Raw genomic sequence first — 18,973 nt, 5'->3', positions numbered from 1 at the left:
TATCAAAGATGAAGTTTATCCACAAGCTCCCTGGTGCTGTCATTCAGGTATAAAAATCTAGGTTTGTGCACAATCCTAAATTGCTATAAAAATATTTCCCTTTGGCAGGTCATAGAGTTGCTGTCTACAAAATAGTTCAGGGAAGTCAGAGTTATTGCTATATCTTTCAAAATTCAACCTTCAGCAAAGCATACCAGCTGTAAAGGATTAGTGCCCAGTGAGTCTCTAAAAACTGCTAATAAAGCTTTATATTTTAGCAAGTGTTAGTGGTTACTTTTAGGAATGGAAGGAAGAATGCTTATTTCCCATAAAACTGTCAACTGCTTATATCGGACAGCAATTTTTGCTCAGCGCTGAAATCCAGATGTGAATGCTGTCTTGGGTACAGTGTTCAGGGGCTTCTGAGCAACCCAACTCCCCTAAATCTGCTGTAGAACATTCAATGCCCATGCTGTTAGTGTTTTCTACTGCTTTCCCCTGCCCTGAATCAGCACAGGTATACTTAAATACGAACAAACGAAAAACCCACTGAGGTATTAAGCCATTATAATTTTTTGTTGAAGTTAACTATTACTTTGAGGACAATCTAAAATAGTAGTTGCTGGGTGTTGCTTTGGAGTTCCTTCTGGGTGTGAGCCTTGCCATGTATTGGGATGATTAAAATGTAGTAATGATTTGTTTTAAGTGTGTTAAGTGTATTTGACTTTCTTTTTAGTATGGTAGCATAGAAAATTTACCTTCCCTACCCAAAATGAAAGATTTCCTACACTTATTCTATATATGTTCTATATGTTTTTATTCCCTTTCAGAAGTAGTAGTTTCTGGCAGTGCCCTTGATGAGCCTTCACATCAGTCACCTCCTGCTAAGGCTCGCTAGGCTGCGGGCACTTTTCATTGCAGTACAATTTCTGCACGTACCACGGGGGAACAGAAGTGCAGCAATATAAATTCTTGCTTGGAGTGAAACTGCTCTGACCATTTAATATGGTTTTTAGTTTGTAGAGTATTCACAGAACAAGCGAATGGAATCTGATTGCTTTTATATGCCCAGCTGCCTGGACTCATTACCCATTTTAGCACAGAAAATCCTCAATTCCTTATCAGGGGGTTTGTGTTACTGAGATTTGATAAGGGAACTGATACAGCTGCTGATGCTTCAGGGCTGCCAGGGGAAAATTGAGTGGAGTTCCCCTTTAAGCATGGTGGAAAGCAGTGTGCTGTGTTCAGCGTGGGTTTTTTTGTTTGGTTTTTTTTGTGTGTGTGTGAGGTCGGGGTTTTTCCACGTTTTTTGTAGAACTTGTCATGCCATAGCAGATCATGCCTGGCTCATCCTTGCTGTGTAAATGAGAGGAGTGTGGTGTAAGTGAAGCTTGACTTTGACCTGTTGGACTTTCAGAAATAGTGGGTGTTAGCTGGGTAACACAAGACTGCTGCTTTGAAAACGTGGGCTTAATTTTATTTGCTTTTCTGTGCTTGATAATGAAGCTTGTTAGCAAAACTGTGCTTCTGTAGAACTGATATTGCCCTCTTACAGATGCCGCATGGTGTATGCAGAACTGGAAATTTGTTATTATGCATGCTTTGAATTATAACAGAACTGAAAAATATATATTGAAACAGAGATGAGCCGTTTTGGGGGCAACAGTAAAATAGATCCATTTGTTTAGTGATACATGAATGGAGTTCGAAGTCAGGTGGCAATAAGAGGATTAGAAAACTTAATTTATGAAGGTCGACATTTTAGCCTATGAGAGAACTGATGGTTCAGAGTATGCATTTAAGTCTTTGGTTTTCCCAGTGGCTGTTACACAAAGGTGGTGATCAGGAGCTCTGCATGGCAGCTGGGTGTGTGGGGAGGACTTGGTTTGCAGCAGAGGGGCCTTAGGCCGGTGTTTCAGGAAAAAACTTCTGGACTATCACTGAGCAATAGAATACTTAACCAGGGAGGTTGCATGATCTTTTCTTGTAGGATTTTAAGAGCAAATTAAGCAAACCTCTCCTGGTGTGAAAGTGTGAGTGGGACTACATGATTTTTTGATACACCTTTGAGCTTCTCAATGTGATGGTTTAAAACACTTTAAAATGTGTGTGGGACAATCATCCCTATATTTGTGGGGCTTCTGTAGTGTTTATCAGCTGAAGGGGAACAACTTGGTTTCTTTTTCTGCTTAGGGAAAACTAAATTGATCAAGAATGGTAAAAACTTGAAAATGGAAAAACGAAATGCGTCTGTCTTGTCATCCTTTGCTAAATCCGGTGGTTCATTCCAGGCTGAACATAGTGCCTGAGTTCCCCTGAGTTAGAGCAAAACTTGACTTTATATACTGCCAGGTTCCTAAGAGCAGAAAAGTTTCCTTTGCCATCTGTGGGTACTTAAATTTTAATATATGTTATGCATTCATAACTTCAAAAGAAAGTCCTCACTACTGTCTTTTAAAGTTTTGAAGCTTTTCAAGTATTTGAATAAAATGAAAAATCCTTTAGCTGTCAAACTATTTTACTGAATTGAGTGGAAGGCTTTTGTATTTGAGTTTCAAGTTGAACTAAAGCATGGGCTGAATTTATATTTGGTTAGGAAATTACGAAGAGTAGCTATCACAGTATATCAAAATGATACATCATCGAACAGCGATGCTTGAAATACAATTTTTTTTGAACTGTGGTTTGTGCTTGTTTGGCTTTGGACCAACAAACTTGGGGAAGCTTGACTTGAAGACTGAACTGCTGAGTCCAACTGGGCAAGGAGGCACTTCAGAATATTCTTGAAATGATAAAATGCGTAAGCAAGTTGTACCAAGTTATCTGGCAGGCAACGTATTTTTGCACCAGAATGAGTCATTCTAATGCAAATTCAATATGAGGTGGTGCAAGAAAATATGTGGACAGAAAAGCTTGTTAAAAGATGCTTGACAATATAAGGAGCCATTTGCACTGCCAGAAACTCTTGCCGTTATTAGTGAACTCCGATTTGTGCCCACTATGAGTCTCTGAGCACCAGCAAAGGCTCTTCAGTAAAGTCTTCAAGGAACAGGCAATGCATCTTTTCTCTCGAGATGCTAATATTTTGCCACTGATGCAGAACAAGTCTGGTACCCAGGCTGCCCTCTCTTATCCTGGCTTAGCCACGGTAGATACAGCTGTTTTAAATAAAAATTGGTTTTAGGTGGAAATGAGAAATAGAGCATGCTAATGTTAGACCTACTTTACTAATTCCTTTGGCCTCTAGGAAGTATTGAAATAACTTCTATACATTTTATTAAAAATTATAGTGATAATCCCCTTAGTGTAGCTTGTTGCAAGCTTATAAAATATAAAAGGCAGTTTGCTTTACGGCTGGTGAAGAGGTTGGCACTAAAGGCTCTCGTTCTGTAAGCCCATGAGTATTGTCTTCCAAAAAAGGTGTTCTAAAAATCTTTTTGGTAAAAGTTCAGGTCCAGCCATATTGAGAGGGCTATGCATTTACAGAGCATCTGTCAGCAGTTGCACTGATGTAGGGGTTGAGGCTCTCTTCATCTAAATTCTCCAGGCAACACCTAGTCAAAACTTTATGAAAAGAAAGCCTTTATAGTGGTGCTATTTGTATTTCCCTCTTTAGAGATTAAGTACTAACACACTGGAAGATAGTTCTGCACAAGTAATTTTCAGAGGAGCCGTTCTTGGCTTTTAAAGGGCAGGGCCTTTTTGCCTGGAGGAGAATTTTGGGCTCATGTTTGCTGGAACAGTACTGCGTGTCCCGCTCGGGCTGAGCCTCTCAGTAGGATTCATGGCTTAGGCAATGCAGATCGTGTTCTCAGCTCAAAGAAAAAGTTTGCACAACTGGCAGGTGTTTAAAGTGCGAGCCAAAGTGTATTAACTTGGCTGGCCGTTCAAAACGGAGAGACTTCAGCACCTGAGCAAGTCAGCTTTTCCTTCTGAGCAGTGGCATTTCTAGCTGCCAAGTCATAGCATCGCAGAATTGGCTCAGCTTTGTGCTTGACTAGACTTGCAGGTCAGCGTCACAGAGGCTCCTGAGGCGCAGCACGCGGAGGAGATTGCCATCCTTTGTCGGCTCTTCTTAGCTGTGTGGGGGAAAAGATCTGCTCTTTCCCATCCTGCTAGCTGCAGCGATGAGGAAAGCATCGCTGAGGCGCCTTTCGTTACCTCCCTGTGGACAAGGCAGAAATTTTTCTTGGGCTTTCAGCTTTCTCATGACACAATGTCTAAAATTTTCCTTGCTTGTCTGTCAGTAATAATAGGTTATCTCTTCTTCCAGTGTTCCCTGTTGTTAGGAGTTGAAAAAATGTATTAACGCCTTCTTGAAAGAAATAAACTAAAAGAAGTTATCTCAAATAGATTGAATTTGTGAAGCAGGTGAGGAACGTACAGATTTAATTCTGGCACCAGTTAAGGTATTCTTAACTTACTTAAAACCCTTGGAGCATCCCATTGCTGCTTGGATGGTACACGGTGGTGGCTGTGGTGAATTGCTATGGATAATTCTTGCATGTAATAAGTAGAAATTTTGTGAAGGGCCTTGCCAATATACATCTTCCTAGTGAAGCACTGGCACTATTATAATATCTTTTTAATCCTGATGTGGATCTCAAAACCTTCCATATAATTTGTGGCCGGTAGGTAGAACCCAGAACAACCTGAAAAACTATTTTTACAGTCACCACAACTTCACATTGGCAAGAGAGAGTATATGTTTGTTTCTGAAGCCTCTGTAGGGATTAGGTGGTGCTTTCTCCTGGCTCTCCCTTCTTTCCCAAGCTGGCATCTGACTTTCATGTTAGTCACAGTGCGACTTCCATCTAGGTTTTTTTGCTGAGGGAGGCAGGTGGAAGTGGGTATTTCATATGCTAGGAGGGTTCCTTGTCTGGTATGGAAAGCTTGCACTCTTTGCAAATATATGTAAACATCTGAGTGTAGCAAAAGCAAAGGGACATGTTCTACCAAACCCCTGCCAAACCAGGCAGCCTTGTGTCCCTTCTGCCTCTGCCTGCCCTGTGTGTTAATTCTGCGTCGGTCAGACAGGCCATCAGTGCTGCCCCTTGAAGTTTTATGTACTGCTGACACAGTGCTTAACCGTAGCATCTTGATTGCCTGCTCCATCCAGCCGTTGATGACCATTTGTAAATAATTATTTAATGAGGACTGTCCTGGTGTTTCTCTATTTGAGAAACTATTTGCCAGCCTCCATCAGCAGTGGGGGTTTGCAGAGGATGTTCAGTGAAGGAGTGGTAGTTGGTCACCTGTAGTTGCTATTCTTTCTGTATGTTCTGTATGTTCTTTTTCTTGAAAACCTGATCAAGCCATCACTTTAGGGAGGCAGTGCAAGGAAGAGAGGTAGTTGGGGAAGCCATAGTCTTTTTATCGCCTAGAAAGCTAGTGCAGCATGGAGGGGCAGGAGGGATGTAGCAATGTGCTGACAGGCACCGATCGAGTTTGCTTCACTCTGTGTTGGCTACTGCATTTCACGTGTGACAACTTAAGAGTTACTATCAAATTCCCAGTTACAGGTAAGCAGGCATCACTAATATTGGGCAGGACGCTGCTGCCAGGTTGTCGTGGTTTAACCCCAGCCAGCAGCCAAGCACCACGCAGCTGCTCCCTCACTCCCCCCCTGGCTCCCAGTGGGATGGGGAGGATAATCAGGAAAGAAGGTAAAACTCATGGTTTGAGATAAGAATGGTTTAATAACTAAAGTAAAATATAATACTAACAATAATAATAATGAAATATAATAATAATAGTAATGAAAAGGAATATAACAAAAAAATGGGGGGGGGGAATAAAACTCAAGGAAAAAAAAAAAAAAACCAAAACAGTGATGCATGATGCAGTTGCTCACCACCTGCTGACCAATGCCTGAGCAGTGATCTGCCCTCCCGGCCAACTCCCCCCAGTTATATATGATGTTCTATGGTACAGAATATCCCTTTGGCTAGTTCGGGTCAGCTGCCCCAGCCATGCTCCCTCCCAGCTTCTTGCGCACCTGCTTGCTGGCAGAGCATGAGAAACTGAAAATCCTTAACTTAAGATAAGCGCTACTTAGCAACAACTAAAACACCAGCGTGTTATCAACATTATTCTCACACTAAATCCAAAACACAGCACTGTACCAGCTACTAAGAAGAAAATTAACACTATCCCAGCCGAAACCAGGACGCAGATAAAGCTTACAATATAGTGTAAGGGTTTTCTAGTTTATATTTTTTCTGGAAGAAACTTGAACTATGGTTGTTATGGTATGAATTACAAGAAATCATACTGTTAAACAACAGTAGCTCAAATCCATACTGCATGGGGTAAACTATAGCAGTGTAGGTTGTAGGCAGCCTCTACGGAGCTGGCCTCGCTTTCTCTACTCACTGTTGCATGAACGTGCTTTAGCATAATTCAATTATTTTGATCAGTCTGTTCCTAATTTATTGTTTTATTGCTTTCTTACAGGCAGGCAGAAGTCCTGAAGGCTGACATGACAGGTAATTGCCTTTATTATACAGTTGATCTAGCTGCTAATACTTGATTCCTGGTTTTGTTTTCTTTTTGTGTTCCTTATGCTTATCATTCCTAAGAATTCTCTGGAAAGTGTGTGATGTTATGTTAAAGGTCTGTCCTCTCTATATAAATAAATAGCATTTTTAACAACTGTGGCCCTCTCTCCTGTATCTAAAATACATGTATTTTTAAGGTTAACTTTGGGTGCTTTATTGCATTTGGAGGTGGAGGTCACGCCCCTACTCCTCTCCCAGAGACTCCTGTCCAGACTACCACAGGAACTGCTGTACTTGAGATTAGCAAGGATGTGGATGGTTTTGAAAAACCTGGGTGATGGAAATGTTGATCTGAAGGCTACCACACGTGTTAGGAAAGTGCAGCCCGTAGATGCTATGAAATGCTACAAGCTATGTTTTAAGCTGTATGTATTTATGGAAAATGGAAGTGGCTTATATTAATGCATCAGCCACATAGTGCAAGCAGCTTGCATAATGAACCTATGCTCAGCCGTGCTTACCACCTTGGTGTAGTACATGTAGCAGGTTGGTGTAGTCCCTGTAGGAACATTATAACTGCCTGGGTCCATCTGACCCAGCAGGAGTGGCTACACCATCAGCAGAACGGTTTCCCTGGGGTGAGGCCCATCCCTTGTGCTCCCGCAGCCCCAGCTCAGGTGATTTTACAAGGTATGGGAAATTGGACTCTGTAACTCGAGATAGCAGGGAGCCGTGTTTGCATTCACCCTTTGTGATGGAAAGCAGATGGCTACCAAAGAGTTAGAAAATGGCAAGCATGCAGTAGTACTTGCCCACAATATTCTCCTAAATACCAACAGCACTGGCTCCAGGGACTGTCCTGTTTAGCATCCCTTGATGGATTTCTTTTCTGCTAATTTTTTCAGGCTACTCTGGAAATTTTTCTAAATTCATCCAGTGGCAAGAAGTTCTGCAGCTTAATGACTTATGGAGAATCACCTCCTTCTATCTGTTTCATTTTGGTTTTGTTTTTTTTTTTTAACTTGCCAGCTACTGACTTTGCTCATGTCTAGTTCAGGTGTTGTGGGAGACTGATCGGTTAATGAGTGATCAGTCAATCCCCAACCCATCTGTAGTTCATGTATTTCACTATTCTGATGAATCTGTAATAAAAGCGGGTATTTGGCATTACGCTGTGCTGTGTTCTTTCGTTTGGTGGGTGAGTGAAAAATCAGTTGGAATAACTCCATAAGTTTGAGTATTACAAAAACTGTTGTGTCTTTGTTTTTTCTTTCTGTTGCTCAGATTCGAAGCTGGGTCCAGCAGAAGTCTGGACGTCCAGACAGGCTCTACAGGACTTATATCAGAAGATGCTAGTAACCGATTTGGAATATGCTTTAGATAAAAAAGTGGAGCAGGACCTGTAAGTACCTCAGTAAATTTGTATGTATATATGTAATCTGGGCTGATGAGCAGGAAACCCTGAGACTTCCAGAAAAGCGGTTGTATCCTATGAAATGGTTGTCTTATGTCCTTTAAAATGAGAGCTGTGCTGTGAGTGAAACATGAGAATGCACTGCAGAGTCGATGAAGAGCATTTGATAGGTTAGTATTTTACCTCTGGTGATTAGCAGCAGCCATGTCATGCAGGGGTGGGTTTTGGTGAGCCAGATGGAAGGGAGAGAGGGAAGAAACATTAGTCTTCTGTGCTGTCATGGAAGGGCTGAAGGTTGGAGTTTCCAGAAAGGAGGAAATTTGCCTGAAGTAATCACCTGGAGCTTTGAGCAAGGTCTAACAGGAGTTGAGTAGCTGCCAAAGACCCTCCCTTGAAGCCCTCTGAGGTAGGGCTGGGCAGAGGGAGGAATATCAGGAGAGAACTTTTCTTATGTGCCATGAGCACCCCAGCATCAGGGGGGATTCCTGCTGGGTTTTCTCTGTGCCCTGAGTCCATTCCCTGTTAATTAAGATGCAGACATGGGTTGTAACAGGTTTAGTTAAGAGAAGTGTGTGGTTCTTCTGGCACTCTGAGGGAGGCAAGATGAGTAGGATGGCTGAGTTGTCCTTTCCATGCCTCCAGATACTGAATGATTTTTCAACTGAGATTTCTGTATCCCACATCCTGTTTTCAGAGGAGGGAGCTATGCTGCCTAAAACAAAATAATTACAAGCAAATATTAATGCTGTTAGTGTTAGCTATACAGTATCAGGATTGGTTTCTCTAGTTATGAGAGGTGGGGACAGGTCATTGTTCCGTATTTAACATTATTTGTAATCTGAATGTTGCCTGAATTTGAATATACTTCATTTTCATGTCTGATGCTATGTCATTAAACAGTTCTTTCCTGTTGCTTATGCTATCTGCATTGACACTTCCAGAGTAAAAAAAGGAAAACAATTATTTTGTTTTCAGTTGGAATCATGCCTTTAAAAATCAGATCACAACGCTACAGGGTCAGGCGAAAAATAGAGCAAATCCAAATCGGAGCGAAGTTCAGGCGAACCTTTCTCTGTTCTTAGAGGCAGCTAGTGGCTTCTACACACAGGTGAGTTGCAAAAAATATGTTGACTGTGGTATATTTGCATACTCTGGAAGCAAGTGTGCTTCAGCCTTATGCTGCTTGCGTGCGGGTCCTTTACAAAGCTTCGGCTGTCAGATCTCCTGTGCTGCTCCAGCAACTGCTGATGAGGGATGAGCTCTGATATCATACCAGCATGAAGAACTAGTATTAATCTCTTTGAGGAAGGGCAGGAGGATCGGTTTTAGGTAGGTAGAATCTGTTCTTTTCCCTTAGCATAGGAAACTTGCTGTTCTGGATCAAGCAGTGTACCTTGCTAACACCGGTGCTCTCGGTAGAACATGTCTACAAAGCTGCTGATGTGCTTTCTTTTGATCAGCCGCAGCCTTGAGTTGATCTGAAAGTTCTGCAAATCTGGTAGTTGTTTTGGTGCTCCATAAAAACATGGCAACAATTTAAGTTCCCTTCTAATAGAATCTGCTTTAAAGCCTAAACCCCACTGCTTTGGGTAAGATCAAAGGTCCATTTAGCCCCATATTTTGTCTCTTGCAGTAGTCTGCTGTGACTGCTCAGAGCGAGCATGAAGCAGCAGGAAAAAGTAGAATGATACTTCCTTGCTCTAGTCTCTTGCTTTCTGGCTGTACATTTGTTGCCTTCTTGAGCTAGTTTGTATCTGAATCATCTAGCTTTTAGGAGGTCTAGCCTTCATTGACTCTCCAGTCCCTCTTGAAGCCATTTACTCTGGTCTCTGCAGTGATCTGTGGTGAAGAATTCTGTATTTTAATTGTAATGTCTAAGAGAAATGATGACACAAAAAAACCTCGAGCCCAACAAACATGTTAACTGATGATTTCATTGTACTCTTAGTTCTTTTTTTCTGCTGTTTCTCTAAAAATTCCTATTCACTTTCTCATTACTGTGCATGAATTTGTGGGCCATTGTCATAATTCCTTTCAATTTTGAAAAACGTGAGACTTCCCTTATATAATGAAGGGTAAGCAAAGATAATCGGTTTTGTTCTTGGCTCCAGTTATTCCAGAACAGAAATGCATGCAGAATTCCAAAATGCAGATGCACTGAGGATGTGTGTAATACCTTAATGTTTTGTACTTGGTTCCGTGTCCCTTCCTTGTAACTCCTAACACCGATGGCGAGCACTGAGTTAATGTTTTCCAAGAACTGTCTGGGTACATACTACATACATATTTGAATACAGCTTTTTTTCTGAATAATACCTAATTAAGTGTCCACCATGGTTGTACATTTAAGTAGGGTGGTTGTCCCCAAGAGTATTATGTAGCATTTACAACATATAATGTCTTGCTGGTTTTTTGATCAAGACTCCCAGGCTTGCAAGCACATCTTCAGTCTTAATTCTATATTTTTTTGTCAACAATTATTTAGAATTGCTAACTTCAGTTACAGGAGCTTTTCTTCCCCTTAAGCAAAGCTGTATTGGTGAGTGCTCTTGAGCTAAGTATCTTCTGCGAGGTTTTCGGTTAATTGCAAAGGGGTGTGATTCCTATTCATGTATTTATTCCTTACTGCCAGTTTTTTGCCCATACTCTCTTTCCAATGTTAGATTTCAGCTTGTAGATTATGGAGAATAAGAGTCGGTGTGTGATAATGGCCTTAATAAAGATAACTTTCCTTTCTTTCCTTTTTTCCCCTCGTTTGGTGTATGCTTCAGCAACATTGTCACCGATGAATCCTCTATCTCAAGTAGTGGTCTGACTAGACTTTGTCGTGGCTAGTTTGCACCGTCTTCAGGTTATGACATGCACAGTAGGTCATTCTTACTGTATCAGTTCCTAGTTTGATTCTGAACATCTGCAAGGCCATCCCAGTTTTTTTCCCAAAATCTGTGTGATTATCTTCTTTTTTGCCTTCGGCATTGTTTTTTGGAAAGCTGCTTATTTGAAGCAGCCAGTTTGACAGGCTGTGGCATGGTTGCCAAGGGTTTTCTACCATCTCCACCATTTGTCTTGCAAAAGCCTTGTTCTTCCCTGCAGTGTATCAGGGAATTTTGCTCTTTTTGTGTATGACACCACAGACTGGGTCATCTTTCTCTGTTTGCTGTGATGTTAATCGTCCCATTTTTAGTCTAAAAATTTTGCTCAGGCAAGATACCTGCTCTCCAACTGTGAGGCCTGTGTAAATGATGTCTTTGAAAAGAGCATGAATTCTCCTAATTCAGCATGTTGGAAGATGTCAAGTTTCTCTCTTTTATCCAGCTTTCATCTGTGAGATCCCTCTCGTTTGGGGATTTTTATCTACTGTATAAAAGACAGAGCAAAAGGGGAGGGAGGTGTAACACAAACCTTTTTCTGCAGCAAGCAAAAGCACCGTATCGCATGTTTAGCTGTTGACAGAACGCACATTTCTGTCAGCCCTGGGCTTTCTATATGCCTTTATCTGGAAGTGGAACCCTGCTGCAGGTCTGTTTTATTTGGAGACTTGAGTATGTTCCCAGCTGGGAGAAAGTCTGTCAATTCTTACTTGCATTTTTAACCCTGTAACACAGTAGAACAAATGCTTTTCATCGCTGCGTGGTTACTGTTACTTTCCAGAGTATTTGCCGGAGTCCATTAGGAAAAACTTCAAAAGCACTAATTAGAATGGCAAAGTTCAGGTTTTCCTTCTATCAGCTTTTGAGATATTTGATCAAGTAGCTGATGCCTTGTTCTTTGAAAGAGTTTCACTGTTAGCTTAGCACAAATATTTACTGACAACTCAGCCACTGAACTGTTAACCACTGTTGCCTAGCATTGCCTACAAACTTGGTTTTGTTCCAGCTTCTCTCGAAAGTTTAAGTCAGGGTAGTGCTGTTTCTTATGTTGGAACAAGCTTCTTTGGAGGATGAGTGGCATTCCTTTCTATGATTTTCGGAGAATGGTGTCACTTCATCAAGGCATAAAATAAGACTGCGTTCCTCTTGAGTCTCCTACTTAAAAAAAACAACACCACTTCTACCCACCCCACCCCCCCAAACCCCAAAACAAAACCACAAACCCCAACAAGATTTGTAGACCTCTCATAGTCATTCTCCACTGATGCACGCTTGGTAATTTAAGTATCATGGGAATTGAGTTGCTTACTGGTTTGGGATGCACAGCTCTTTCTTACAGAAGAGAAGTAAAACTTCTCTTCATGGTTCTGGGCAGAATAATGCAGCATGGAGCTCAATGACTTCCATATGGAGAATGTAATTTAAAGTCTCACTTCCAGTAGTCTAAGCTTGTTCACTTCAAATATGTTTAGGTAATCCGTGCCTCCGAGTGATGCTCTGTTAGTTTTGTCAATAGGTTCAGTGCTTTTCTGATTACTGTCTGTAGCTGCTACTAAACTAGACCTGTTTTTCTAGTTATTACAGGAATTGTGCACAGTTTTTAATGTAGACTTGCCATGTCGTGTAAAGTCTTCCCAGCTGGGAATCATTAGCAATAAACAGACGCACACCAGCGCCATAGTGAAGCCGCAATCTAGCTCCTGCTCTTACATCTGCCAGCACTGCCTTGTCCACCTTGGAGATATTGGTGAGTTTTTGAAGGAAAAAGAGGTGGGACGTTGAGTTCTACCTGCATTCAGCCCTCACGAAGAGGGATCCGTACACGCCATGGGCAACTGCTGGACCAAGTGTGCTCCAAATTAGTAGCTAGTAGCTGGTTGTATGTTTGGTGGTTGCTGCAGGGGGAAAGGTCTGGAAAGTAATGCTGTTAGACTTTTCTAATGTGCGTTACACATTAACGCATGGAGACAGTTAATCACTAGCTTTCTAGTGATTTGCTAGAATCTGTCTTCTAGCATACTAATCATGTTATAGCTGGTAGGCATAGTGAAATGTTGAAACCGGTAACTATTACAAAAGCTTGTTGCAGCAGGCTAGCATACTTCTCCATTTCAGAACATTACTTTTAAATCTTATATACAAAGGCAACAGTTAGAAATCCAGCCTTTCATAAATGAGGTTTCTTTTTTACATTAAGTTCAACAGGTTTATTTCTTTGTTGATTAGAGTAGAACTATGTGTTGTAGAAAGTTCTCTTTTCACAGGAATCTGCAATTGCTTTTGGAACAGCCTAGAAGTAGATCTAGTTGCTGATTGTGCAAAGAAGCATGAAAAATATTTGTAGCTCTCTGGATGTGATGCTATTGGCACAGCATCTTCCTACATAAGAACTGATAAGCTGTGACATAGGATCTGAGGAAAAACAACCACCTCAAAATTCAACGTGTTGAATCTTCGTGCTGTTTGTGTAATTGTATGTTCTTCTGACACTTATTTTTAAAATAATAGTAAAATGCTTTACAGGTAAACTGCGTTATATTAAAGTAAGTGCAGGAGAGTTGAATTCTATGCCTGAACTTGGGTTTTTTGTTGTTTTCTTAGCTCGCTATAGGAATCAGACCAGCCAGGCAGAGTCTTACTACAGACATGCAGCTCAGCTTGTCCCTTCTAATGGTGAGTCTGGGATGCCTTTTAGGTTTATAATTCCAAAGGAAGATTTGGGGTATTGCTTTTCTTGTGTGGCAGCTTGGGATTTCATGTAAACCTCCGCAAATACCCGAAACAATCGTGCAACAAAGCCTGACCCGTAGGTAAATCATTTAGATAATAGCTGTTTGCCTGATCTGTGTCACTTGTCTCCTTTTTGTGAAGATTTAGAAACAAAGAAGGTAATACACAGCTTCACTCCAAGGCTTCACTACTGCTACATTATACTGTGTTACATTCATACCTTATAAAGTAGAATTAATTGAAACTTGCCTACCACCAGCCGTTTTTTTCTTTTATTGTTTGTTGACATACCAATTTGTAAAGTTTAGTAGCTAAAATTTTTTTTTTTTCAAGTTGCTCATGCAAATTAAGGGCTGCTTTGGTTCAGGAATCTAGCTTTTTAGGTATTGGCTTACAGTGGTCCAAAATGTAAGAATGGTGAGAGAAGGATAAATCATTTTTGAGCCAGGCTGCTGAAACCAGTAATTCGATTTTTTAGCCAGTTAGAATATAACTGAAAAATTCTCTGTATTCTAACTATAGAAATTCTTACTCTATAGGCAAAAAATACGAACAACTGTTGACAGTTAGGTTTGCCTCGTGAGATAAAACTGGGCTAGATTTTGTCCAAATAGATGAAGATAAATATGTTGGTGGTCAAAGCTTGGTTTTGACAGTATCTTCTTATTTAGACAAAAATCTTACGCCATATTTGTTGTCCAGTTTTAAAGGATGTGTGTAAAAGAACAAAACACAAATACGAAAGACCCCTGCCCAATCCGGCCCCCCCCCCCCCAAAAACCCAAACCCAAACAAAAAACTGCACCACAAATTTAGAAGCTTTTTCATTTGAGTGGTACTGATATGAGGCTGGAGTAAAAGAGTCAGCAGGTGAATCTGAACCTTGTCTGTTGAAGAATTTAGGACTTTGTGCTCCCTTTTCAAGTGACCACACCTATTCTGAAATCTAGCACGCTTCACTCCATGACAACTTGTTGGACAACTTGTCTTTTTCTTCCTTAGGTCAGCCTTATAATCAGTTGGCTATTCTAGCTTCCTCCAAAGGAGACCACTTGACCACAATTTTCTACTACTGCAGAAGCATTGCTGTGAAGTTTCCTTTCCCAGCTGCCTCCACTAACCTACAAAAAGCACTTTCTAAAGCACTGGAAAGGTAAGACTAAGCATAATGTGCTTCCGCTCAGATAAGATGGAGGAGACTTCTTCCAAATGTACCTCCCTTGCCAGAAGTTGTTCATATTTGGTAGCAGAAACAGAAGTTCCTTGATCCCCGTCCAGTCAGAGCATCCTTACACATGTATGGAACAAAGAATAGTTTGTGTCTGGGATGCTCTGGAGTGTGAATAGTGAATGCAGGAAATAAGCATATTGTGCCAACATGAAAAAGTAGCTTTGCATGGGCATTCCTCCTTTCTTGAACTTCACAGAAAAAGTATGTAATGTTATGTGCAGCTGTGTCTAAATCCAAAGACTGAAGTTGGGTATTTCTGTTCTGAATGTAGTCGTGATGAGGTGAAGACTCGATGGAGCGTGTCTGACTTCATCAAGGCATTTATTAAATTCCATGGCCATGTGTACCTGAGTAAGAGCTTGGAGAAGCTGAGCCCTCTTCGAGAAAAGCTGGAAGAACAGTTCAAGGTTAGTTCTAACAACATATTAATTAGTATATTGAGGAGAATATTTTTAGCAACTGAGTTCTGAAATTACAGTCCAATAATAAGCCTTTCACATGCTAAAACACGGGAAGCTCAAGTAGCCAGTTATGGAAGGTTTGCATTGCAGCTAACACTGGATAGTTCTGTTGACTTCTGCAAATAGTAGGGATTTTTCCCATTTGACATGTGCTGTGTTGTTGGTGGAGGTACAGGAGAAATCAATGACCACTGTTGATTCTCTCCTCTTTAACCTGGATGATTCTTGGATACCTGTGAAAAGCACTTGATTCATCTGGGAAGTCTTGGCTCAGTCGCCTGAGGAATTTTGGGAGCTTAATTTTTGGATGGCATTCATTCACTCCCACTGGTTATTAAGGCTGCTTTTAATCTTCCTCAGACAACTTGCCTCTCCTGTCAGCGGTTTGCCTTTAAAAAGTGTTCCAGTACAACCTTAACTTGTGTGTAGACTAGAACTATTCCGAACATGTTTCCTCTGGAAAATCCAGGAGTACCCATTAATTATATAGCCAGCTCATTAAGTTGGACAATATAGCAAAGATTGAAACAAAGAGAATTTTGTAAGGTATTTATAGAAGGTAGTACAGCTTCAAAGAGGACGATGTATTAACTGTTAGGAGCCTTTTAGAAACTGCTCTGCTTCAGCATCTTCATTTGTGGAAAATGAGCAGGTAGTATGGATATGTTCAACAGAGCGGTTGATGCTTTTCCAAATTAAGAAAGGGGAAGGTGGTCTTAGTGATATGAAGAATTACAAATGTTCTTTACAGTGTCTTTTTGCATTTTTGCATTCAATTGGGCTGCTACAGCTAGGTCCAAACTGTCTTTAAAATAAATTAAAAAAAAGTGAAACTGGCTGTGAATTCTGTTAGCTTTGAATGCGAGCTGCTTGAACACTGGGAGTTAAAGTAATGTTGTTTCAAAATTAAATAATTGTATCTCTCTTTCTGTGTGTGTCATGTTGGCTGTTGAACAAGCACTGCTTTTTCCACAGTGCTTATAATCAATAATTACGAGCATTGCTCAGGCATGTGGAACAGTCTTATTTTTCTGAACTGATCCAGGGTGTTAAGAGAGCTAATTGAGCCCTGCTTTGTTGCTTAGATTACTTTTTTGTTTATATTATGCAACATAAGGCTTAATTTACTAGAGAGCAACTCTTCTGACTTAAATGGGTTGAATGTGGATGTGAAATTGGCTGTATGGCGGATAATCACTTTAACTGTGTGGCTGATTTTTTTACCTCTGAATGAGGAGAGCAGTCGTAGGGTTAGGAGCGTTCAGCCAGGCCCACGATTCTGCTGCTGACAGCTCTGCCAGTTTGAGTTGTCAGCTGTAGAGTACTTCATGCCCTTAACTAAAAATCAAGGTTGAACATGAGCTCAAACCTTTTCCTGATGTTTACACTGGTTAATCCACTTGCCTCCCTGACTGCTGTGTCTGAAGATAAGTTGATTGCGGTTTAGGGTATCTCCTTTTTTTCACAATGCTCCAAAAAAAGCATTAAATTTTCTTTTCCTGTTCTGAGAAAGATGTCTTTTACAGCATAGTTACTGAAATGCATTCATAAATAGCTCGCGCTATTTTAGTCCGCCATGGCATTCCATGACCCATGAAGTCAGATGTGGAATTAGTCTTTAATACATAACCACACAGTAGTTAAATTTTCCTGGGGTGTTTTTTTAAAATGTCACCTTCTCCGTGTTGTTTCTTCGGAAGACTGAAAAATACAGTGGATATACATGCCTCTGTGATTCTTGCAGTTGCTTTGCAATGCTGTCATTGCTCATTAAAGTTGCACTTGCTCTGAAAGAGAACCATATCCAAGGAGATGTTGATTTGTTGTCCATATGAGTTGGTGTACAAGCAAAAACCTTGGGCTTAACAGTGGGCATCTGCCCATGTCCTCCTGGGAAGCTGTTGTGGTTTAACCCCAGCCAGCAACTAAGCACCACGCAGCCGCTTCCCCCTCCCAGTGGGATGGGGAGGAAAGGGGGAAAAAAAAAAAAAGTAAAACTCGTGTGTTGAGATAAGAACAGTTTAATAACTAAAGTAAAATAAAATACACTACTAACTAAGAATAATAATATAATAATAATAATTGTAATGAAAAGGAATATAACAAAAAAAAGAGAAATAAACCCCAAGAAAAGACAAGTGATGCACAATGCAATTGCTCACCACCCGCTGACCAATGCCCCAGCAGCGATCTGCCCTTCCTGGCCAATTCCCCCCAGTTTATATACTGGGCATGACGTTCCATGGTATGGAATACCCCTTTGGCTAGTTCAGGTCAGCTGCCCCGGCCATGCTCCCTCCCAGCTTCTTGTGCACCTGCTTGCTGGCAGAGCATGGGAGACTGAAAAGTCCTTGGCTTAAGATAAGCGCTACTTAGCAACAACTAAAACATCAGCGTGTTACCAACGTCATTCTCACACTAAATCCAAAACACAGCACTGTACCCGCTACTAAGAAGAGAGTTAACTCTGTCCCAGCCGAAACCAGGACAGAAGCCCACTGCTGTGCTAATAGGGATGACCTGAAAATAAAATCTAGAACGAATGTTGCCTTAAGGACAGAAGCATTAGTCAAGCAGTGAAGTAGCAACTACTAATCCTTTCAAGTGTGTGCTTTACCATATAAAAATACATATATTGTACATGTGTCTTTGTTGCAGAGATTGTTATTCCAAAAGGCCTTCAATTCTCAGCAGTTAGTACATATTACCGTTATCAATCTGTTTCAACTACATCACCTGCGAGACTTCAGCAATGAAACGGAGCAGCACAGCTACAGCCAGGATGAGCAGCTCTGCTGGACACAGTTGCTGGCTCTCTTCAGTAAGTATGAAAACTAATTGATTTTTGTATTTCTCTTTCATTTTTATATGGAGTCCATTAGTGATTTGCTGTCAGTAGCTAGCTTAAGGGTTACGTGAGCTAAGTGATGAGAATAGATGTCATGGGGGAAAGTTAAGAGAGAAGATGGTTACGCAGGATCATTTATGTCTAGCAGTGCTGACTAACACTGGATTTATGTGCCCTGGACTTACTCCCTTTGAAGCCTTAGAGAACTGCATCTTTTTCCTGGTTCTGAAAGAACATTTTAACTTGGGTGCAAAGTTGGATCCAACTTGGCAGTGGGTAGTACCCTGCTTGGGGGGCTGCTCCACAGTTGGCCGCAGTGTGGTTTGAGTTGCTTTGAATGGAGCTAGTTCTGATTCAACAGGACTGAAGATGAAGCTGACTGAACTAGGACCTCAACTGCTTCTGTGCTCTTGATAATATCAACTAGGAGATAAGTGGGAGTGCAGAGCATTTTAGACTCTAGCCACATAATGCTGATTTGCTTAACCTCATCCGGCCCATGATCAGCTTGGCCTTGTTCGTAAACACTAAATTTCTGAATAGCTGAATTTCTCCAGATTCCAGCCTGGGGTTGATTCTGAAAGCACCATGGTCACACTGGTGTGGTTACTGTTTCTCAGCTTGTGTGCCCTAATGGGTCTGAGCTGGGTGCCTGCCTGCGGAGCTAGCTCTGGTGGATTTGTGTGCCTGCTGGCCTGGGAAAGTGGATAAAATGCAGGTAGATAGTTGAGTTGATCATTTCTAATAAATAAATGAATGAATATTTTTGTAGTGGACTAGTCTCACCTGATTTTGTTGACTTAACAAAATGATTTGCCATGACACTTAAAAGGGGGGGGGGGGGGGGGAAACTACCAAGATTCTGCTTCATTGTAGAAAACTCTTCATTGAAAAAAAGATGTTCTGATCTGCTGGTGGATTTTTTTTAAGATTAAGTAAT

The 18,973-nt window shown here is 41.1% G+C and overlaps 1 protein-coding gene across 5 annotated transcripts in view; it reads left to right on the top strand.

Annotated features, from left to right (window-relative positions):
* Positions 1-18,973, top strand: part of SMG7 (SMG7 nonsense mediated mRNA decay factor) — a 56,891-nt gene that overhangs the window by 16,947 nt on the left and 20,971 nt on the right. For all 5 annotated transcript variants that reach the window (XM_050900618.1, XM_050900620.1, XM_050900621.1 and 2 more), the window contains 8 exons: positions 6,436-6,467; positions 7,764-7,881; positions 8,869-9,001; positions 12,339-12,510; positions 13,365-13,436; positions 14,496-14,646; positions 14,996-15,131; positions 17,844-18,006. In XM_050900618.1, the coding sequence (XP_050756575.1) occupies positions 6,436-6,467; positions 7,764-7,881; positions 8,869-9,001; positions 12,339-12,510; positions 13,365-13,436; positions 14,496-14,646; positions 14,996-15,131; positions 17,844-18,006 (977 nt within the window). The remainder of the gene's footprint in view (positions 1-6,435; positions 6,468-7,763; positions 7,882-8,868; positions 9,002-12,338; positions 12,511-13,364; positions 13,437-14,495; positions 14,647-14,995; positions 15,132-17,843; positions 18,007-18,973) is intronic.

The sequence above is a fragment of the Gymnogyps californianus genome, chromosome 8 (assembly GCF_018139145.2).
Source record: "Gymnogyps californianus isolate 813 chromosome 8, ASM1813914v2, whole genome shotgun sequence".
Lineage (NCBI taxonomy): Eukaryota > Metazoa > Chordata > Aves > Accipitriformes > Cathartidae > Gymnogyps > Gymnogyps californianus.
Note: the sequence above shows the minus strand (reverse complement) of the source record. Positions and strands in the feature narration are given on the sequence as shown.